The sequence below is a fragment of the Paroedura picta genome, chromosome 8 (assembly GCF_049243985.1).
Source record: "Paroedura picta isolate Pp20150507F chromosome 8, Ppicta_v3.0, whole genome shotgun sequence".
Taxonomy (NCBI): Eukaryota; Metazoa; Chordata; class Lepidosauria; order Squamata; family Gekkonidae; genus Paroedura; species Paroedura picta.
Window position 1 is genome coordinate 16,977,452 of NC_135376.1, and position 23,754 is coordinate 17,001,205.

The window sequence follows — 23,754 nt, forward strand, 5'->3', positions numbered from 1 at the left end:
TGGGAAGGAAACTATCTGGAAGCAGCAGCAGGCGAAAGGGGCTGCTTTTTAGCGCCTTTTAATGAGGCGCCTTTTAAAGGCCCGGTCTCTCTGCCCCCTAGCGGCACAACGCTCCCTTTTGGGATAAGCCATATTAGTTAAACAGATGATCCACAGAGACAGAAAGAAAACCATGAAGTGATAGGTGGGCATAAGACTCATACCAGATGACACTTTTTTGTAGGATGTTCAATATGCAGACATCGATTACATGGTGCGGCAGTTAGACTTCACTCTCAGTCCCAGCTTTGCAGGCCTTCCAAATTTGATTGACAGGATTAAAAAAGATGGGATGAGATTTATCATCATTTTGGTGAGTACACCCCCCCCCTTCCTGTATCTTTGCTTGTAATGGCTGTCTGTCTATTTGTCTCAGTATGTGTGTGAGGGGGCTTTCTCAACCAGGGTTTCTTGAAACCCTGGGGTTTCTTGACAGCCCTGGAAGGGTTTCCTAAATGGGTGGGAGTTAATTCATTTTTAATGTATTTTGGAAATGTGTTAAGCATTTATCAGGTGATATGATCATATATGGTCATGTCAACTCACCCGTCTCCTCCCAAAATGGCCAGTGATGAGCTTGGAGGGGATGGGGAGAGAAAAGGACCTGGGCGAATTTGTCCACAGCTATGCTTCCCAATCATATTCTGAATGATTGTGATATTTCTAGGGTTTTTCAAAAGAAAGAAGAATGTTTCAGGGGTTTTTCAACATAAAAAAAAATTGAGAAAGACTGGTATAGATAGCTTGGTAACATAATAGACACTTTATTTTCGGACAGAAGTATAAAAATGAATCTCCATTTCAGGATCCAGCTATCTCAGGAAATGAAACCAATTATATGGCATATGAAAGAGGCCTTGCAGAGAACGTCTTCATCACATGGCCTAACAATGGTGGTATCGTATGGGGAAAGGTAATTACATCAGCATCATTTGTAAATCACTTAACATAGTAGGAGTTTGGATCCTGTGGTATGTTCTCATTGCAATTCTGATGGCTAGGGATGGGGAGCATTTTTTTTCTTTTTGCTGTTTCTTTCCTCCTACTTAAGTTTCTTCCACAGAGCAGGCGTAGTCAACCTGTGGTCCTCCAGATGTCCAACAAATGCTGGCAGAGGCTCATGGGAATTGTAGTCCATGAACATCTGGAGGACCACAGGTTGACTACCCCTGCCATAGAGGACCCCGAACAATTACTTTGGGGTAGGTATTCTCAATCCTAGGGGCATTGTTTTGTCAGTGGACTACTGTGGGAGAAAGGAAATGACAAAATTCCAGTCCATGTGTGAAGCTCTCCGTATGGATCATTGTGATCTATATACAAACATAGGATTCTAACCTTTAAGATGCTTTGCTTTTAGTACATTGTGAACCTGGTATTTTAACAAGGCGTCTTGGCCATGCTATAGAGGAGTGGCCGCTAATCTAGTGAGCCAAGTTGGTTCCAGATTCCACATGACGTTTTCTGGGGGACCTTGGGCCCATCACAGTTCCGTCAGGACTATACAAGGTGGCTGTTAGGTGGACAAGAAGGGAAAGTGACTGTAAGCCACTTTGAGACTCCTTAGGGCAGAGAAAAGTGGAGCATAACAAATCATTGCCAGCCTGACTCTCAAATGGTATGAGGAACACATTCCTGCTCAGGGGCTCCTTGTTCTCCCCCTCTCTCAGACACACACATACATAAACTCCTTCCCCCCATTCCCCCTGCCTTTGCCCTCCCCTTACCTCTTGGTTGCCTGACCTCCTCCATGGTCCCTCTCCCTCTCTTTCTTGCAGACACACACAAACTACTTCTCCCCCATTCATCCCCCACCCTTAACTCTGGCTTCCTGACCTCCTTCCTGGTCCCTCACTCCTTCTTCAGACACATGCTCAGACTCTCTCCTCTTTCCCACCTCACCCCACACAGATCCCCGCCTCCCTCCCACTTACTCCCACTCAGACTCCCTCCTCCCTCCCACCTTACCCCACCCAGATCCCCTCATCTCTCCCACCTACCCCCACTCATGCTCCCTCCTCCCTTCCACCTCACCCCACCCAGACATCCTTATCCCTCCCTCCCACCTACCCCTACTCATACTTCCTCCTCCATCCCACCTCCTCCCCAGACTCACCTTCACAGCAACGCTGGCCTAGGCAGCCTCTGTGCTGGCCCGTGCATGCCCAGGCCTTAGACAGGGCCAGCGCTAGGCTTCCAGGCTTCTGTGCTGACTTGCAACTACCCAGACCTTGGGCGGGGCCAATGTTGGGACACCAGGCCTCCACACTGCCCTGCAACCATTTAGGCCTTGGGCAGGGCCAGTGCTGGCCCAGGTGGGCTCTGCGTTGACCTGCCATGACCCAGGCCTTTTCTGGAGGGCTCCCTGGGGTGGGACTATGGACATCACATCTGTAGTTATATCCATTTCAGGGGGCACACTAGAAGATGTGCTCAACATCAAAAATCAACTCTTCTTTTTCTATCTATAAAAGGTGATGCTTCATGTGTGGTCGAAATGTAATTGTCTGATCAAGCAAATTATTATTTGCAACCTATTTTCCCATTTTAGGTGTGGCCATATCTTCCTAATGTTACTGTGGATAATTCACTGACTTTTGAACAAAAAGTGGAGGTAAGTGCACTATTATCTTATATATTTTTTTTAAATTTCTTATTGCATTTCTTACCAGCCTCTCTCGGGAACTGACTCGTGGTGCGTTACAGTATATGTAAATGTAAATAGATAAATTTGTTTGCTGCCATGAGCCGGTCAACAGGACTGATGGGATAGAAATTAAATTACAAATTAAATTATAAATAAAATCCTTGAATGGCATCTGATTATGCTTAGAATGCTTAGTTAACCATCAGTGTCCAGAAAGCAGACTCCTCCCCTTCAGTGACCATACTCCTCCATCTTGGGACTTTGAGCCAGTTCTCCAGATGTACCCTGCCATTAGCAGAATTCTGCTGGCACTGGACACTCATCACACACTCGGAAACTGCCTGCCTCAGATCAAGACAAATAGACTGACTGGAAACAAAGTCCTTTCCCCTTCTTTTCCTGTGCAAGAGGATTTGGGTGTTTCCATTTGAAACAAAAGACTTAAGTGGCTCAGAAGGAACAAGTCTAGGAATGCCTTTTGGCAACAACTGCAGTTCCTGTTCTGCTGCCACTGGGTGTCTCTGCTGAGCACATGACCAGGAGCTTGTAGATTGCACCAACCAGCGCTACAACCTGGGCCTGCTTCAGATAACTTGCTGATTGCGTTCCAACGTCATACTGTCATACTTCCTGTATGTTGTATTTGTTGTACATGTACTAATTTCAGTGGATTCATATATGCCTTCATGTTATCTGTTCCTACAGTTATACGCTGCTCATGTTGCTTTCCCAGATTTCTTCCGCAATTCTACAGCTCAATGGTGGCAAAGAGAAATCCAGGAGACCTATACCAACCCTCGACAGCCAAATACAAGTTTAAAGTTTGATGGCCTGTGGATTGTAAGTCTTCCCCTATTTGAATAATATCCAAGCCATTAGAGGAGCAATTGATATAAAAATTGATATAAACAGCACCAACTATAAATTGCATTCTAAACTCCTTCCTCTTTTTGATGAATAATCTGGTATGTCCCTTCTATTTTACAGATCTTGTTAACATAACTACCTAAATTGTTTGAACTTTCCTTGAACACATTCATGCAGGAGTTCACTATTTATTTAATAAAGTATTTATACTCTGACTTTATGTTGTGGCTTAAGGCAGCCTATATAAAGAACTGAAGACAAATATTACAATAAACAATAGGATCTGAAACATAAAAATCATCCACAGAAAAACAGCCAGCAAAATTTGACAGTTCTAAGTGCAGCAATCATACCTAATTCAGCATAAAAGCTAGACTTAAAAATTAAAAAAAAATATTTATTTATTTAATGGATTTATATACCGCCCTCCTAGAAGACTCAAAGCAGTTTACATGGAACAGGAATGATAGAGGTAACTCAGTTTGTAATCATAAAATGGTGATAACAATTACAACAATATCTGTTATCTGTTCAGTCGTGTCCAACCCATGGCGATTCTGTAGGAAAGTTTTCGCCATACCGCTTCTCTTAGATGGTTCATGGTCATCCTTGTATCGGCTTTGATCGTGTTGAGCCAGCAGATCCTTTGGCGACCACGTTTCCTTTTGCCACTGACCATGCTGAGCATTAATGATTTTTCTAACGAGTCTGATCGCATATCTTGCCTTCTAATGACAACACTGTAGAACAGTAGAATATTGGAGAGAACTTTAATCAGCTCGTAATGAAGGCCCAGTGGGTTGGGTGGATCTGAAGTGATTGTTGTTGTCAGGAGGCTTGGGGGCCAATGGGAAGCAGTGGTTCAGGTGGACCTCAACCAAATGCCTGACAGAGAAGCTTCCTTTTGCAGGCCCTGACAGTAAGGTAAAACATCTCAAATTAATGGGGCAATAACATAATGATGTCATGCCATGTATCTAAAGGTAAAGGTAAAGGTATCCCCTGTGCAAGCACTGAGTCATGTCTGACCCTTGGGGTGACACCCTCCAGCATTTTTATGGCAGATTCAATACGGGGTGGTTTGCCAGTGCCTTCCCCAGCCATGTATTTATTAAACTATAAATTCGTAGAGAGGGAATCATAGTTATATTTTGGCCCATTCTCTGATTTTCTCCCACCACCCTTTCTTTGTTTTCTCCCACCACCCTTATCACTTTAAGAGTGATAAGGTCTGCATAGAGTTTTCAACCAGAATGACCAACAAATGAGTCAACTGTACAGTGCATTCATGAAATATATTTGCATAAACGTAAATAAACATTTAATCATACATTTTCATTTTCTTTATAATTTAAGGACATGAATGAGCCAGCCAGCTTTGTCAATGGAGCAATTAATGGCTGTCGTATACCTGATCTAAATTACCCCCCATATATGCCAGGTGAGTTTTAATCATTCATTATTTTATGATACCAGAAAGATATCTGAAATATTATATAATATATCTTGACTTGGGGGAGGATTTACAAGGGCATACCGTTTATTTAAACCCTGTTAAGGTGTGTGTAATCCCTTTCCTAATCTATGATGCCAATGGAAACAGATCCAATTGCCTGTACAATACAGAGGAGAGCGACGAGGATGATCTGGGGCCAAGGGACCAAGCCCTATGAAGATAGGTTGAGGGACATGGGACTGTTCAGCCTGGAGAAAAGGAGGTTGACAGGGGACATGATAGCCCTCTTTAAGTATTTGAAAGGTTGTCACTTGGAGGAGGGCAGGATGCTGTTTCCATTGGCTGCAGAGGAAAGGACACGCAGTAATGGGTTTAAACTACGATATAGGCTAGATATCAGGAACAAAATTTCACAGTCAGAGTATTTCAGCAGTGGAATAGGCTGCCTAAGGAGGTGGTGAGCTCCCCCTCACTGGCAGTCTTCAAGCAAAGGTTGGATACACACTTTTCTTGGATGCTTTAGGATGCTTTGGGCTGATCCTGAGTTGAGCAGGGGGTTGGACTAGATGGCCTGTATGGCCCCTTCCAACTCTATGATTCTATGATTCTATACCTGCTAGATTATACCAGTGATCTATCTATTTCATTATCCCCCTTTAACACAATGGCTAACCAGCTGCTCCGGCAGGTCAACAATCAAGGCCTTCTCTTGGTATTTCCTCTTATCACTGGTATTCACTGATATTCAGAGTTTAATGCTTCTTTAGTCACCATGGCTAGGAGCCACTGTTGGACCTGTCCACCATGCATCTTCTTTCTTAATGCTTCTCAGTTTTCATCAGAGAAAATAGAGCTTTCAAGCCTGTGATCCATATTCATTGTTACTGCTGTTGTTTGAAGCAAAGAAGATTGCTATTTTATCAAATTCAAGAGAATGCTAAGGCATCTTCATGCTCCATGATCTTTATTCAGTTAGCTTTTCTCTGCTGCAGAATGCAGTACCACTTAAATGGCAATCAAGCCTTCTTTCCTACTCACCGACATTGGACCCTCAGTTCTGATTTCAAACAAAATTTCAAATGCAATGAAGTGCTATGTCCATTGCATCTTGAAGCACAATACTACCTCCTCCTTCTAACGTAGCTTCAGAGGGCATACAGGGAGACAGAGAAAGGGAGTATCACTTGACATAATTATTCAAGTTATTCAAGTTAGGAATCTTGCTTTGAACATTTTGTTGGGTTCTACCCAAATACAGAAGACCAAATTTTGTCTTTATTAGAATTGTCGTATAAAAACTTTGGACTGAATTACAAAACCTTGTGCATGGGAAGTGAACAAATCCTGCCCAATGGTAAACCAGTGTTACACTATGATGTCCACAATCTCTACGGTTGGTCACAAACAAAGCCAACATATGAGTAAGTTATGTTGGTTATTTGTTATTATGGATTCAGTTTTTTTCTATGCTTTACTCGTCTGCTTAATAATTAAGATGATTATTTTCTAAAATTAACTCAAAAACAGTCATTTATACTCATAGACTTATATTTCATTGTGATCTTCCGTCTTCAGTGACACTTAGATGCTTAGCCCATTTTAATGAGTTTGCTGTTATAGAGATTTGGAAAAAAAACACAGACACGCAAAAGATAGTCATTAATAGTTAAAGGACAAACTTGGACAATGGATATCCCTAGCTTAAGGACGGCATGACTCTTGCCCCAGCTTTAAGACATACATTATAACATGATGCCAGCCATACATAAGGAAGGCTGAGTGTCAAAGAATTGAGGCTTTTGAACTCTGGTGCTGGAGAAGACTCTTGCGAGTCCCTTGGTCTGCAAGGTGAACAAACTGGTCAGTTCTAGAGGAGATCAGCCCTGCCTGCTCCTTAGAAGGCCAGATCCTGAAGATGAAACTCAAATACTTTGGCCACCTCATGAGAAGGAAGGACTCCTTGGAGAAGAGTTTAATGCTGGGAGCGATCGAGGGCAAAAGAAGAAGGGAACGACAGAGAATGGGGTGGCTGGATGGAGTCACTGAAGCAGTAGGTGCAAACTTAAATGGACTCCGGGGAATGGTAGAGGACAGGAAGGCCTGGAGGATCATTGTGCATGGGGTTGCGATGGGTCAGACACAACTTCGCACCTAACAACAACACTGGCAGCTGGATGAACCAGACTTTCATGCTAAACAAAATGGTCAGTTGTGCTGATCTTCAGTGTATGTGTCAGGGCTTATGTGCACCTGTACTAATTGATTTTTTCAGCTAGGGTTCAGAAAGGGTTTCCATGTCTGGTAACCAGCAGCAGCCCGGGGGGTTGGGCACTGTCAGTGAAGGTGTGATATCCAGGTTTTCTCTGGAAGTAACATCTTTCTTATCCAGAAATCACTGGAAACTCTATGGTAAAACCATAGTTTCTTGTGATTCCTAGAGTGGTCATGCATAACTTTTAGGTTTTCCCCAGAAGTGATGTTATATGATCCCCACTTCAGATTTTTTACAATAGTTTTCTTTCACCAGCAGCAGAAACAGGAGTTGGGTATGAGTGATCTCGCATTCCTGGCTTAAAAATGGGAGCCTTGTTTTAAGATAAATAAACCTCTGAAACATTTACTGCTACCGTGTAGCAATGGCTAGTCCTAAATAATTTTATTAGGGAGTAAATCCCACTGACCATGAATTAGGGTGGTAAAGCAGGGAATGTTGTGCCTACACAAGTACATCTGTAGAAGCTGAGAAGCTTTGATTCAAAGGGTGCAAGTACACCCGCATGAAGTTCCACATGTATAAAACAGTCTGCAACGGAGGTACACCTTTGTAAATCCATTAAAATTAATGAGCTTCAAAGGGTGCTTAGGATTTCACTGTTTTTGCTGGCATACCATCTGCCCCGGGTTTCTGTCTCTGGACGAGGCACCCAAGGAGAGGTTCCACCATGCTCCATGATGGTGTGGGGCATGTCTGTTCAGTTTTAAGAAGGTGGAATTGTGTTACAACGCAACCCACTTTCTTAAAACTGGGGAAAAAAAACATCCCCCTGTGCAGCACTGCGGAGCCAACCGGGGTATTTTTTGTCCTTTCTGGGACACCATAGTTGGGGGAGGAGCCTAGATGACCCAACTTTTCCCCTTACACATGGGCCTTTCCCTGCCTAGGCCATGTTGGAGCCCGGGGCAAGAAAAAAAAACACAGACATTTCTGTGTCCCCTTGCTTCAGGGCCACACAGGGCCTGAATCAGGCCAGGCCTGGGCCAGGCTCAGGCCAGTGCTGAAATCATCTGGAAGTGATGATTATCCCCTCAACCAGACCAGCACCAGCCAGGTCCTAATTCCCCACTCGGAAAAGGTATAAGAGATTTTCTCACCTATCTGGGACAATTATTTGTACACACAGTCTAACAACCATATACGCATGTTGTGTAAGTTGAACTGCTGGCCTGTATTCTGAAACACAGTGGCAGGATATAGTTCTTAAAACCACATTTAATGTTGGTGTTTAATTGCAGCTGATTCAATGCTTTCTTCTTCAATAGCACATTCAGACACAGTGTCTTGAGTCAACAAGAGGGATTCCTTTGTCGAGATCCTTCCAAAAGGATTTTTGAGTCAATGTCCTTAAAATAAATAAATAAAATTTGAAAATTGTAGTACTAAGTTCTGATCCATTCATTGATGATGCAAAAACGGTTTTCTGCATTTGGCTAGGCTACGGGTAAGACACCAGTCTGGGAAATTAAAGCGGAGAATAACCCTTTGCTCTTAGTTTGGTTTTGATGGACTACTTTAATTAAAAAAAAAAAAAACATATATAGCTGGGCAAGGATTCCATGCAGAATGTGCAGAATCACTCTTTTAAGTTAAACGTACACTCATTCTTAAATTAATAATCTTTGCAATATCCCTTCAAAAAAGTAAATATTGAAAAAGGGCAACAGGATGGATATTATGTAAAGAAATGGACACAATTTCTGTTTTTACAATCTTCTTTAATCTCAACATAACTTTATTATGTGGATTCCTCATTGAATGATATCTTTAGGTAAGGCCGTATCTATTGATAATCCATTTAGGTTGACACCTCTCCTATTTAGTGAGCAAGCAAAGAATAGCATTTCATTTTGCCTGTGAGCTGAAATGATCTTAAAACTCCTGGTCATTGAGATATTACTATTAAAAAGAGGGAGAGAGAGAGTGGAAAATGATTTCTATAATGATTTTTAACCAATTGGGTATCACATCTGTTATATCAGGTATAGGTTTGACAACTCCAGGTCAGGAAATTCCTTGATTTTTGGAGGCCTAGAGAGGTCACAGTTTGGGAAAATAGGGACTTCTGTTCCATAGCATTCACCTTCCAAAGCAGTTTTCTTCTCCAGAACTGATCTCTGTTATCTAGAGATAGCTGTAATAATTAGAAAATTTGGTAATCAAAATACAAAGCCCTGAAGGCCTAAAAATGATTCTTAATTCCTAAAGCCAAAGAAAATTTGCAAGGCCTGGACTAAATAAATACAAACCATTCTGGTCAGTCCAAGTGCTTGTTCCATACATTGAGCCAGAAAAAGTATTTTCAGTGTATGACACAAAAGACAATTGAGCATTCCTAGCAGGGCAAATTCATACTCTGTTCAACTAATCTCAAATTTCAACCCTGATTCTCAAACCATTTGATACAGCAGAGAATTTTTATGCCTAAAAATAATTTTATGTTCCTGTATATTTAAAATGCTTTTCCCCAGTGTTGTTTAAGTCAAGTCAAGTCTTTATTATTACGGTATTAGACCAGTAGTCAAATTACAAGGTGCATAAAAACATCTGGCATTAACAAGATAAAAGAATCATTGATAACTTAAATATTATAAAGGATAAAAACATTCCAGCAGTGTTGTTTACATTTAGTTTTTATCCCTCCGATTTTAGTGTTCTTCAAAGTGTCACCGGAGAACGTGGAATTGTCATTTCTCGTTCAACATATCCATCTAGTGGCAAATGGGCAGGGCATTGGCTAGGGGATAACCACTCAAAGTGGTCCGATCTTGGTGCTTCTATAATTGGTAAGTCAAAGATAAAGTTATACTTAGTTGGAATATTTTAGGTAAATGAACTTGTTGTTTTGCATTTCTTTAAGGAACAAGCTTGCTTTAATGTTGAGAATCCAAAGTCATTATTCAAGTGATTTGTTACTTTGTTGACCCGTTTCCACATAAACAAAAGTTGATATCATTGAAAAGTTACCGAGCTACATAATTAAGAATACAAACAATTAAATATGAGATTGTTAGAAAGTTTAATAGCATACTAATCAAGGATATTTAAAAATGGGCCAGGTTTAGTAAATTACGGAGTCATTTTCATTGCTGTTATTATACTTAAATGCGTAGCATTTTGAGAACCTGCTTGGTGGTTAGGCGCGCTAACTTCTAATCTGGTGCCGCCGTTAGGTGGGGGGGCGGGGGGAAGGGAGTGGCGACTTGTGCAATCACGCCACAGTCCCTGGGAAGAGTGTGGCAGCGGCAGCGTGTGTGGAGTGGGAGGTGGGGCAAGACCTTCTTGTTAGGACAGTGCTTGGCTCCTTCCCGCCTCTTTGACGATGATGCGGGCAAGAACTGATTTCATTTGTTGTGGAGATTCTTCTTTTGCATCTCATAATCTCTGCATCTGACTTCCTTGCTTTATTCTAAGTATGTAGATAAAGTGGGAAATGCCATAAGGTTGTTGGTGTGATTTCAGCATATCCTGCCAAGTATTCCAAAAGCTTTCTAGTCTTTTTTGGGACAGCTTGTCCAAGATCCTTTTAGAAGCAGATCCTTGGAATTTAATCTGGGGCCTTCTGCAGGTAAATAATTTTGACCTTTTGCTTAGCAATGGTCCTCCCCAAATATTCTAGTGACAAAAAAAAATGCCATTCTGGTACTGCAGAGATTTTGTGTTAGACTCTCAGGGAATGCCTTGTCTGTTAGTTACTTGGAATGACTTTAAATCTCAGAGCTCCAGAAGAATGGGATTGATCACTGAATGTTTCACTCCTTATCTGATAGGGATGGAGAAAGGTGCAAAAAAATACCCTACAAGGGATTATAAGGGAAGAACATTTCATCATAGTTTTTACCTGTACATTTTCTTACAGGTCTACTGGAGTTCAGCCTCTTTGGAATGTCCTACGTAAGTCTCAATTACCACTCCAAAGTTTGAACTGTTATTTGATATCTGGAAAGTATAACAACGGAACATTGATATTTGCAATGTATTTAGGTTGGAGCAGATATTTGTGGCTTCAGTGATAACACAACCTATGAAATGTGTAGCCGCTGGATGCAACTGGGAGCCTTTTATCCGTATTCCAGGAATCATAATGGTATGGGGCACCAGGTAGGCTGGCCACAGACTATTTAATTGCTTCTTTTGACTTTAAATGTACTCCTTATACATGGTTTGATCATGACCTTTCTCGACCATGGTTTGATCATGACTTTTTACTTTAAATGTACTCCTTATACATGGTTTGATCATGACCTTTCTCGACTGTTGGAATCTTATGTTACACATTCCATTGACACATTTCAACCTTTTTACCTCCTTAAATTAGTGCATTTTAACTGTCCTTTTATAACCCTCCCAAACTCATTGGCTCAGATCTTATACTGTCAGGTGCACAGCATTGTTCTCCTTGCAGAGGTAATCTTGTGTTGTGGAGCAAGTTTCTCTGGCACCGAGCACTTTCTGTCCTTGCAGGACACTGAACCCGCATGAGTGGAAAGCACCTAGCACCAGAGGCATGTGATCTATGACACAGGAGGGCTTTCATCATGGAGGTCACGCTGCACAATCAGAAGAGAGAGAGAGGATACAAGCCCTGTTCTGTCTCTTTAAAGTTCTTTATTGGTCTTGCCTCAGCTTTTTGATGTATCTCTTCAAAAGCATGAAATGTTGCTCTTCCGATTGTACCACACTTTAAGGTGTTTTGGGAAACAATAATCAGAAGGTCTATTTGGAAATCCATTTTATTCAATCAGGTTTCCTCCCTGGGAACTATTCTTTGGATCGCAACCGTAATAGATTACACAGATAGCTGATCTCGAGCAACATCTCTATTCACTCCACTCAGCACAACCAAGAAACAAAAGCAACTCTATAGCCTATTTTCCTGCCTCAATTTCCTGCCTAAAATTCTCACGGACAGAAGAACAATCCTCTAACTATTGTCTGCTCAGGCTGGCAGTGACTCTTTAGGGCAGGGGTAGTCAAACTGCGGCCCTCCAGATGTCCATGGACTACAATTCCCAGGAGCCCCTGACAGCGAATAAGCCTCTGCTGGAGACCCTAAAGCAGGGGTAGTCAAACTGCGGCCCTCCAGATGTCCATGGACTACAATTCCCAGGAGCCCCTGACAGCGAATGCTGGCAGGAGCTCCTGGGAATTGTAGTCCATGGACATCTGGAGGGCCGCAGTTTGACTACCCCTGCTTTAGGGTCTCCAGCAGAGGTCATTCACATCACCTACTGTCAGCTACCGGAGTTGCTGGGATTTGAATCTAGGACCTTCTGTATACCAAGCACATACTCTATCACACAGCTCTCTCTCTCTCTCTCATCTTGTTTGTGGTAGATATTCCAGGCTTATTGCTGTCATTGTTGAAATTTGGAAGAGAGGAGGAAGCTTTAAATGACTTTGTAATCCTTTAACACTGTCAAAGAATTCTTCCGTATTTCTGGCTCAGAGCAAGAGAAACTATATCTGGGCTTCAGCACTAACTTTCACTGGTAGATACAAAGAATTACATTGGGCACATTAACCCTTCCTTACACACAATTACGGAATACAATTCCTCAATGTATGCAAAAATTAGGGATCAGCTTTGATCAGCTACTATGTCCCTTAAACAGTTAAAGGAAAAGCAGTTCACGGAGAAATAAAGACTAGGGATGTATTGTAGGAAATGGGTTAATCCAGCAAATGGAAATAAATAGAAAATAGCACTTATATTCTTACTGAAGCTTAAGGAGCAGCAAAACGAGATGTATTTATATGGCGCATTTCTAAAGGATTACAGTTTCCTTTTAAAACACACATACACACTCCGTGCTTTATCTTGCAGCAGCACACCTTTCAATAGGCCTTTTAACGTCTTTAAAAATGCAGATTCAGGGTTATCGCCGTGCTTCCAGTCTTACCCAATTTGCCACCGTATTGTTCAGACCCTTTAATAAAGATTGAAAGGGCTGCCTGACATCACTCATTAGTGTGCCTTTTCTCCTTTAAAGTCCTGGGTGCTGCCCTGCAGGAAAAGAAATGCAACAGTATGTGGCACAGATACTGCAGTCCAACCATTCCAATAGGGGGGCAAATGGCACATTTGAAGGGGGCCACAGACTGAAAAAATGGGAGAAAGGGGAGCCCAAGGGGCTTCTGGGGGCCCCTGGTAGCTGAATCGAAGAAATACTCCTTTTGACACATAATGATGTCATTCATTGCTAGAAAATTCAACCTTCGTCAAGGGAAAGAAAAAGAAATAATGTAATCCATTCCTTTGTGTGTGCTCGAATTAATGCATTCAAGATTTTTTTTAAAAAAGGAACTCACATGCTTCTCTAAGTCAAACATTCTAGAAATCTGTCTTGTGTATATATAAGACAAAGTACGCCGTGTTTAATTAGTTCACACCTTTGTTAGTCCTGCTCATTGCACAAATGGTGAGTCTACTGCAGGAGGCCTTGCAATCCAAGGAGGGCTCCAAAAAGGGCTATGGCTCAAAAAGGAAAAAGAAAAAAAAAAGAATGGCAGCTGTAATCCACCCTCCAGATCAGGGGTAGTCAAACTGCGGCCCTCCAGATGTCCATGGACTACAATTCCCAGAAGCCCCTGCCAGCGAATGCTGGCAGGGGCTTCTGGGAATTGTAGTCCATGGACATCTGGAGGGCTGCAGTTTGACTAACCCTGCTCCAGATCTCTCCCACTTCCCTCCATTCTGTAGGTCAAACCAGAACAGATGATGGTATTTCTGTCTTTGAAACTCCTGAGTGTTTCCTAGCCTAAAATGGCTCCATGGATCTGCTCTTTTCCCTACTGGGGTAAACACAGAGTCTCTCCGGAAAGTGCTTGTATCTCTTTTGAGTGGGGATGGTGTCAGCATAGCCTAATGTGGCCTCAGGGCCATGACAGGTCCCACTGACACTGATCCACCTACCCATGTTCCTTGGCTGCTGCCCACCTAACTGCCCTTCCTCTACCCACTTGCTTGGAAACAGTCTGCCTTTTGCTCCCCGCTATGCTCATTGCCCAGCATCATCAGGCTCCTCCTGGGATGTCCCAGATGGAACCTCCTAATAGGAACTGCAGCAGCTCAGGGGACCCACATTCCCCGCTGGGAACAGGGGCTGGCCAGCTAAGCTGCTGTGGGATAGGGGAAAACAACTAGGAGCAGTTGGCTGACTGATGTTGAGGGGAGCTCCCTACCCCCTGCCAACATCCCATACATGTTATAATAATGCTGTGGCCTTATTTATTCCAATCACGTGGTATTCCTTTAGCCCGGAACTCACTCCCTGCAAGTCAATTCAGCTAACTATCCCAATGAGTAAGGGAGTCTAATTGCAATACGTGTTAGTAGCCTAGATAATTTATATAGGATTAAAAATAATTTCAATTTGTCACTTCTTTTTTTTTAATCTATAGAGACAAGATCCTGTAGCTTTTAATACGACATTTGAAGAAATGTCTAGGAATGTGCTCAATATCAGATACACTTTGCTCCCCTACCTCTACACCTTGATGTATGAAGCCCATGCTCATGGTAGCACTGTCTCCCGCCCTTTACTGAATGAGTAAGTCTTAAACATGCTGATCTTAAGCAACTCTTAAACATAATTAAACATATAAGGGAGTGGGAGGGGTAGGGGTGAGGTTTTAAATGGTATTTCATTGTATGTTATTGTGATCTTATTGTCACTGGTTTTATTGAATGTTCTTATTGTGAATTGCCTTGACCCCATTTCGGAAGGGGCGGTATAGAAATTACACACACATATATATATATACACTAAGATCTGTTAATGATAAAATTCATTTCATTTTATTGTATTGATTTTCCAATAAAATGACTTTTGTGTGTCATCTGGAAGGGACTGGGCCCGTTTATGATTTTATTTGGTGAAATAAACCTTTTGGCAAAAAATAGATAGTTCTTATGGATCAGTAACTGGAAAGAACTGTACAAATAGGGGGTTTGGTGGCAGGCAAATTTTATTTTTTATTCAATTTTATTTGCTGTTTAATGAAGTACAATATTCTCAGAGAATGTTCATGGAATAATATTATTACGCAATAGTAATGCATTATTTTGCTACCAGGTTTACAAATGATCCGGAAACATGGACTATAGATAAACAGTTTCTCTGGGGGCCTGCTTTGCTCATTAGTCCTGTGCTAGAAGAGGTAAAAATATCAATATATTAATCAATGTGCAGTTAAAAAAAAACAAAAAAACATAGAATCGCCTTTTCCTGTAACATATATGTTTGTATTGAAACTGCAGAATCAGAATCAGTTGGATGCATATTTTCCTGATGCCCGTTGGTATGATTATTACACAGTAAGTGAAATCTCTGCATGCATGTGTACATGTGTGAATGTTCTGTGGTATATATATAATACTAGGGGCCAAGCCCATTGCATTCAGGAAGACAACGGGTGCTAGATTAGGGGGTGGGGGTAGTGAAAGTACTCTGTGGATAGCCTCTCCCTCACCAAAGGACCTGGAAAGGCTGCAGGCTGGAGACCACTGGAAAGGGAACTCATCTGCAGGGACAATTCTCACTTAGCAGGGATCTGCAGCCTCTGAGCCTCAGAGGGAAGTGGAAGGATGAGGGGATGGTCAGGAGTGGGGAACGGAAGGTGATTGGCTGGCTGCTGGACAGACAGGCAAGCCAGTTGGTGGAGGAGGCACTTGGGGGAGGACAGCTGTCCTGAGTGGGTGTTAAGTACTGAGTGGCAGGGCCAGCATTCATGATGTTAAGAGATTAAGGTGTTGTTCTGAGATGTCATTGACTGCCTCAGATACAGTCTATGAGAAGTGATTGAATGCCTCAGATACAACCTATGAGATCCAACACTGGGCAAGTTGCATTTCTAGGGTTGGTAATATCCATCTTGACCCCCCTATTGACAGCCCACCTCAATCAGCAGTCAGTATTATATATTAATGTGAACCTCTCAAGAGGAAGGGCTGTTTCAAAGTCGGTTACAGTTTTCCCATGTAATTCAAGACAATTCAGTATGTGTGCAGTTTCATTACTTTCTATTCATCTATATGTATTTTAACTCTTCTACATTATGGATGCCACCATGGATGGATTGCCATAGCTCTGGAAGATTCCTTTGAAAGGATCCAGAAGAAATTAGCAGCACTTAAGTAGAGGATGGCTAATTTAAGACCCATTCATTGCAGATGGTTTAATTATGACTGACTTTCTCTGAGGTCCAAGAGTCAATAAAAGACTGAGATTAAATAACTGAGAGAAAAATGAATTTATCATTGAACTTTAAAAGGGGTGATCATTTAATAATCATATGTACTTAACCATGTAGAATACATGTGTTTATGAGCATACCTGATTTTTGCAGGATATAGACATTGGAGTGAGGAAGCAGATAAAACAATTACAAGCACCTATGGATCATATCAACCTTCACCTCAGAGGAGGATACATTATCCCATGGCAACTGCCAGCTGCAAACACCAAAGCCAGGTATAGTCAGATATATTGTTGGTTTTTGGCCTTGTCTCCCCGCACCCCAATACAGAGTGAGCCAAACAACAGTCAAAATGTTGAGAAAAATCCACAACAAAAATGGAATAAAAATAAGATAAAATGTATCAGATTTTCCAGATATTAGAGAGAGGCTGAAACAATATTCCAATATTTTTTAGCTTAATTTGTAAGAGTTGTGAAATATACATCATTGTTGTGGTTTTTAAATGTTTTTAGCCGAAAAAATCCAATGGGTCTTACAGTCGCTTTGGATGATAATGGAAGTGCCGAAGGGCTTCTTTACTGGGATGATGGAGTAAAAATTGGTACGTATGAAATATTTTACAGTGGCAATGTTTGGTCACTAAGATAATGGCATGTGTCCTACCTCTTGACTCAGCATAGGATCAGCAGTAAGGCCCATTATGCACGGGGGGGATAGTGCGCATTCGGGGGGGAATGGCGGCAACTAAAATCACCAATAACGCATGGCACCGGCTGCAACTGGCCGCAGATTCGGTGAATGCCACCGAAAAAGCCACGTTAGCGAAACGCGGAAGAAAGCGCAGCTTCCGGGTGACCGGGGCGCAACCAGAAGTGGCACGGGGGTCGCCGCGTGCATAATCGGTTACTCTGGGTTTTGCCGCCGTTGCATCCCATCACGTGCACAAGCAGTTTGCTTCACTTCTTCCCCCTCTGAGTTTTCCATGTGACCCGAAATCACCGTTTCGGCGGCCGTGCATAATGGGCCTAATAGGCCTTCTCCAGCTTAAGGAGTCTTCTTCTGACTTGAATGGTTCTTCTATAACAATTACTTCAACTGGAGAAAGGCTTCTGTGTTGCATGGAGTGGAAGGGAATCAGGCAGTTTCCTAAAGTGCATGTGTATATTTTAATGTGCTGTATTAAGAGTTAAGTAAGACCCATATAATAAAAAGGGAGCCCATAGTATGTCTCCTTCCTTAGCTAGGGTCATCATACCAAAGCTGTAGCAACTCTGGCATGCGAAGTAATCTTTTAAAAATGTTTATTTTTATAGCAAACAAATAAATATACTATCATTAGACTTGAAAAGACAGCATCAGGATGTACTCAAGACATAGAATAGCATGGGATAGCCCTAGCTTGTCAGAACCTGGAAGTTAATGAAGGCTGGAAACTTGTATGGGATACAGAATGTGGACAAAATTGAGAGGGTGAAGAGGAGACCAACAAGGATGATCCAGGGCCTGGGGACCAAGCCATATGACAAAAGACGGAGAGAACTGGCGGTAGAGAGTGTCACCCCCCCCCCTCCTGTAGTTGAAAATGCGGAGACTAAATGAGTAAGATTAAGCCATCGTTGTTGCCACTATTGTAAATTTATTGGATCTTATTGTTATTTTATGGTTTTTAGGGGACGGGGTTATGTAAGCCGCCTCGATCCTTCGGGAGGAGGCAGGGTATAAATACAACAACAACAACAACAGCAACAACAACAACAATAATAATAATAAAAATGTTCAGCCTGGAGAAGAGGTTGAGAGGGACCATGATTGCTCTCTTTAAGTATTTGGAAGGTTGTCACTTGGAGGAGGGCAGGAAGCAGTTTCTGTTGGCAGCAGAGCATAGGAGTAGCAGTAATGGGTCTAAACTACATATAGAACGGTACTGGCTAGATATCAGGGGGGGGGGGGAGGAAATCACAGCCAGAGTAATTCAGTAGTGGAATCAGCTGCCTAAGAAGGTGGTGAGCTCCCCCTCAATTATGGTCTTTAAACACTGCCTGGACAGATACTTATCCCGGATTCCTTAGGGTGTTCTGGCCTTGAGCAGAGGGTTGGACTAGATGGCCTGAATGGTCCCTTCCAATTCTATTATTCTATGATAAACCAACAAGAAAGACTGTAGTGAGAGGCAATGGCATACCTCTTCTCATTTGCCTTGGAAGCTTCTTACTGGGGTGACATAAGTCTGTTGTGACTGGATGGCTCTTACATAAATAGCAGCTCAAGCAAGATGGGATACAATCCTCCTTCTTGAGCAAAATTAAAACTATTCTACTTATTAACATGGATAGAAGTCTTCATGGGATAAAGCTTGGTTATAGCAGCATTCAATGCCCTTAAGTTCTAGTGTTTCGGGAGAAAAAGAAATCTGTTTGTCTACTCTTTATGCCCATGCTTAATTTTATAAACCTTTATCACATCCCCTGAGACATCTCTTTGCTAAACTTTTCAGCCTTTCCCCAGACTTTGAGCCTTTCCTCATCGGGAAAATTCTCCAACTCCCTAATAATCTTGGTTGTGGTCTATCATATATTAACTGTCTATCATTCATATATGTACATACACACACATATTTAGTTTATATTTTGTTCTATTTTCTTATTATAGATGCATATGAGAATGGCATTTACCTCTTACATACGTTTAATGCAAGCCAGGTATGTATACTTCTAAAGCTTAGGAACCAGATAATGTCCAGCTATAAACTTCAGTTATTTTGGCACTGCTTAAATACTATAGCCCAGTGGTAGTCAACCTGTGGTCCTCCAGATGTTCATGGACTACAATTCCCATGAGCCCCTGCCAGCATTTGCTGGCAGGGGCTCATGGGAATTGTAGTCCATGAACATCTGGAGGACCACAGGTTGACTACCCCTGCTATAGCCAATGAAAGAGAAAGTTTGAATTGGCTTCAATTATATTATCTCATGCTACATTTTATGTCTTTGAATGCTTGGGGATAACAAATCTATACTAATGCTGAAGTAGTCATAAGGACAAGCCCAAATGAAGTTCATTACAGCAGTCAAGTCTGTGCATATTTACCCACAGGAGGTCCTTGGTTCTGTACTTCACATCTCAATTTAACATCATCTCAAGTAGCTCAACCAGAAGCATGTGTTTGGGATCTTATACAATAATAAGAACACAAGAGTATGGCTAGATAAACGTTCTCTTGCATATTTTAGCTGTGAGTAAGCAAGAAAATATTTTGAACTATGCATTTAAAAAGGTATTGTGTTAAACAGAACTTTGCCCTAAAATGTTGAAGAGGCACCATTAGAGTTATGCATGAGCTCAAACCTTGACATTTTGCAGTTGGCCCCACTTCTTGTGGCAACCATTTTGTGGTGGTGCCATTTTGTGGTTGTGCCATCACCCTCTGTCAGGATTCCAAAGGTGCCCACAGACTCAAAAAATTGGAAACTCCTGAATTATCTATCTATCTATCTATCTATCTATCTATCTATCTATCTATCTGTCTGTCTGTCTGTCTGTCTGTCTGTCTGTCTGTCTGTCTGTCTGTCTGTCTGTCTGTCTGTCTGTCTGTCTGCCGGCCTGCCGGCCTGCCGGCCTGCCTGCCTGCCTGCCTGCCTGCCTGCCTGCCTCTATCTTCCATCTCTCTTCCATCTATCAAACTTTTATACCGCTGTTCCCATAGGCTCACGGCGGTTTACAAGATAAAAAACTGCAATAAAACCCATAGTTAAAACCTTTAAAACCAATCCACAATTAGAGTCTAATTATCTGGATTAAGGGATTTTAATTCCCTCAGAAGGCATGTTTGTCCTTTTGAAGTATTGGAAGTAGAATAATAGAACAAAACAAGAGTCAAATTAATCCAGTTCAAATTAGAACTTTCTTTTCCTTGTATTAAATGTCCTCTATAATAAAATAAGGAATAAGGGAGCCAGTGAGTTGAAATACATACAATAGGTATCTACATTGTTAAGGTGTCATACTTTATCATATTTGTTCTAGCTATGGTCTGATTGCCCTGCTATTATGCATGGTTTTGAGTGAAAAGCAGTTCTATTCACAGGGTTAAAATCATAAACTTGATGGTTCTATCCATTTTTTTTTGAGAATGTTAAAATAGCAACCCTTCATAAAAGTTTCCCTGGCACTACTGCTTTAGATTTAATTTGGTGTCCCTGGCAAGTCATTAGACATTAATTGGGAAGAATAAATTTATTTCTGTATCGTTTAGTACTATCACTGCAAGGGTATTGCCATATAAAGTTCAGGATAAATGTTTTTTTTCTTTCTCTCTTCTGTCCCAGTAAGGAGAAATCTTTTCAGTTTAAAACCCAGTCTGGTTATTGTGGGTTTTCTGGCCAGGGCCCATTCCGCACAAATAGGATAATGCACTTTCAATGTGCTTTGGCAACTGGATTTTCCTGTGCAGAACAAGAAAATCTACTTCTAAAGTGCATTGAAAGTGCATTATCTATTGTGTGCAGAATAGGCTGGTCTGGTAACTGTAGTTCCTGATGTGTTGCCAGTAACTGTGGCTGGCTGTGTCCTCATCTGATAAAATAGAACATTATAATTCTGCACATACGTAATATGAAGTCAGTAGGACTTTCCCCATCAAACATCTTGTTATTCAATGCAAATTTAATTCCCCCCCCCTAAATATGGCAATATGATCTTCTGTTCACAAAAGCTAAGGACTTAACCAGAAAATACATGTGTAGAATTCTATGAAATATTTCAGCTGTAAATTTACAGTGTTGTCTTGGTGTTACTGGTGAAGTCAAAACTGTGAATTACAAGCAGCCAGGTGATCACTGGAACTTGGATCCTATGTTATTCTACTTATTCTTTCTCTCTCTCTCTCCCTCCCTCTCCCTCTCTCTGGATGCTGTGGAAGTTTTTCTCAGTTGTGGCACTGACAGCCTCTCTCACTATAATTTCTGCAAGGGTTCAATCTCAGTGGTCATGCACAAGGCCCCAATTTTCATCTCTGGCAACTAAAGTTAAAAAGAATTAGATAACAGATGATGTGAAAGATCCCTGCCTGATTCCTTGCGGGACTTCTGCCAATCTGGGTAGACAGTACTGAACTTGATGTACCCACAGTCTGATGCAGCATGAGGCAGCTTCATCTTGCACACCTGGAAGTGCTGGTAGTCGGGGACACAACTGTCCCAGAGGTGGAAACCCTCCACAGGAGTTCAGGAGAATTTTGAGGAGAGTGATGTCCCAAGCTTCTGGAAATATAGATGGTAGAAGCTGAAAGGAAATGCTGAGGAATGGCGCTGAGCCCATGGCACAGCAACCATTTTAAAGTGTCCACTCTTAAGAATCCCTTTCCTCAGTATTTCTGACTGTAACAATTTGAAAGCTGTGATGGTGCTTGCAGTGGCTTCTCAGCTTCACGGTTCCTTGGATCCGGCAAGCAGTTCCATGGAACGGAGACTATTTCTTGATAGCTTCAAGACTGTGGAATTCCCTTGTGTCAGGACTGTTAAAATAATTTATATAGAGCTGAATGAATCAATAAGATTCTAATTTTGTGGCTGGAAAAGTTAACTGGAAAATGGCATTTGGGCTGAGAGAGAGAGGGGGGGAGGGGCAGGCAATAAGTTCAGGTGGTAAGTTCTTTTTAAAAGAAACGTTAAGGAAATTGACAACAAAAAGTTAATGTTCATAGGTTCTAGCAGGAGATTTCAATATATTAGGTCCACTGAGGGTTGCCAACTGCTGAAGTTCCCCCAGAATCACAATAGAACTCCAGGCAACAGAGATCACTTCCCTTGGGGAAAACCTCAGCTATGGTATTTTGCCCCCCCCCCCGGGCTCCTTCCCTACTCTGCTCTCTCCAGGTCCCTCCCTCAAATCAAAAGGAAACCCCAAAGGGGATAATGTTACAAAGCAAAAAGCAACAAACCTAACCAACTGTTAGGACCCAAAAGATTAGGCATCTGCAAAATATTTATTGTGTACAGCTTGTAAAGTTAAAAAGTTTCAAAACATAGACAAAGCCGTAGGCCAATCATTGAAATGACATAATATGTGCCATACAATGCTAGAATTAACTTCTATTGACACATTTTTTTAAATCTCTCTGCCTGCTATCTGCATTCTCTCCTGCAGACTTTCTCATTTTTTTTTACCATTGAGAAACCTCTGAAACATTCTTCAGGCTTCAAGAAACCAAAATTGATGCAATTATGCAAAATATGGTTGGGAAGTATCACTGTGTACTTGCCCAACGGCAGTCTCTCTCCTTCCCACCCCCTCCAGACTCATCATTGGCTATTTTGGGAGGGGAGGTTGGGTTTAACAAATTTGAAAAAATATGTTGCAAATTAATTAACTCCCACCCATTTAGGGAACCTTTCCAGAGCTGCCAAGACACCCCAGGGTTTCACAAAGCCCTGTTTGAGAAAGGCTGGCTCTACCGCATTACATGTATGTTCAGGATTAGATCTCTGAGGAACACCCATTTGGGGGTCAACACATTTTAGGTCTAGCATTGCAATGATTAGACTATGGGCTTTGGTTATGTTTTTAACTTTTTAAACTTTATAAACAGTGCACAATAAATGTTAATATAATTTGATAATTTATATTGTGTGGACGTCTAACCCTTTGGGTCCTCTCCCAAATCTCCAGGAATTTCCCATTTTGGAGTTGGCAACCCTATAGTTGCCTGAAACCAAGGCAGATGTTAAAATCAGATCCCTTGGGTTGTCAATGTTTTTGTATATATTTGTATAGAGATTGTAATAGATTAAGTAATAGGCATGTTAAAAAGGAGGCGGAGAGAGATGGTGGTGAAGGTGAGCAATTGTGAAGTCATAAATGAAACAAGAGGAAAATTCTGTTTTTCAGAGTGCGTTAGACATCAACATGGCCCACTCAGGATATTCCGACCCCAACAACTTAAAATTTACTGAAATTAAAATCCTCGGCATAAAATCATCCACTCCAAGTGTTATAGTATATCAGTATGGTCAAGTGATCCAGTCTAATCATACATCAGCTTATAACGATATAACTCAGGTAAGAGAATACTTTTGAAACTGAATTAGAGAGGTTTTTTTCTCTTTTTCTTTAGTCTTTGGATTAAGTACCATTTCAGTTTTGCTACCATTTTAATGTAAAATATCAGAAATATTTACTTGGAAAATTGTCTGTGTTCTACCTATTCATACTTCTCAAAATGATTGAGTGTGCTCTAATTTATTTTTATTTGTTCCTGGGGGTGATCAG

The 23,754-nt window shown here is 41.6% G+C and overlaps 1 protein-coding gene across 1 annotated transcript in view; it reads left to right on the forward strand.

Annotated features, from left to right (window-relative positions):
• SI (sucrase-isomaltase) overlaps positions 1-23,754 on the forward strand; it is a 107,574-nt gene that overhangs the window by 78,256 nt on the left and 5,564 nt on the right. The window contains exons 32-47 of the mRNA XM_077348509.1: positions 224-352; positions 845-952; positions 2,591-2,653; positions 3,392-3,526; positions 4,910-4,994; positions 6,292-6,430; positions 9,937-10,070; positions 11,144-11,178; positions 11,269-11,385; positions 14,689-14,837; positions 15,363-15,447; positions 15,548-15,604; positions 16,636-16,760; positions 17,001-17,089; positions 19,138-19,187; positions 23,374-23,544. Of these exons, the coding sequence (XP_077204624.1) occupies positions 224-352; positions 845-952; positions 2,591-2,653; positions 3,392-3,526; positions 4,910-4,994; positions 6,292-6,430; positions 9,937-10,070; positions 11,144-11,178; positions 11,269-11,385; positions 14,689-14,837; positions 15,363-15,447; positions 15,548-15,604; positions 16,636-16,760; positions 17,001-17,089; positions 19,138-19,187; positions 23,374-23,544 (1,671 nt within the window). The remainder of the gene's footprint in view (positions 1-223; positions 353-844; positions 953-2,590; positions 2,654-3,391; positions 3,527-4,909; positions 4,995-6,291; positions 6,431-9,936; positions 10,071-11,143; positions 11,179-11,268; positions 11,386-14,688; positions 14,838-15,362; positions 15,448-15,547; positions 15,605-16,635; positions 16,761-17,000; positions 17,090-19,137; positions 19,188-23,373; positions 23,545-23,754) is intronic.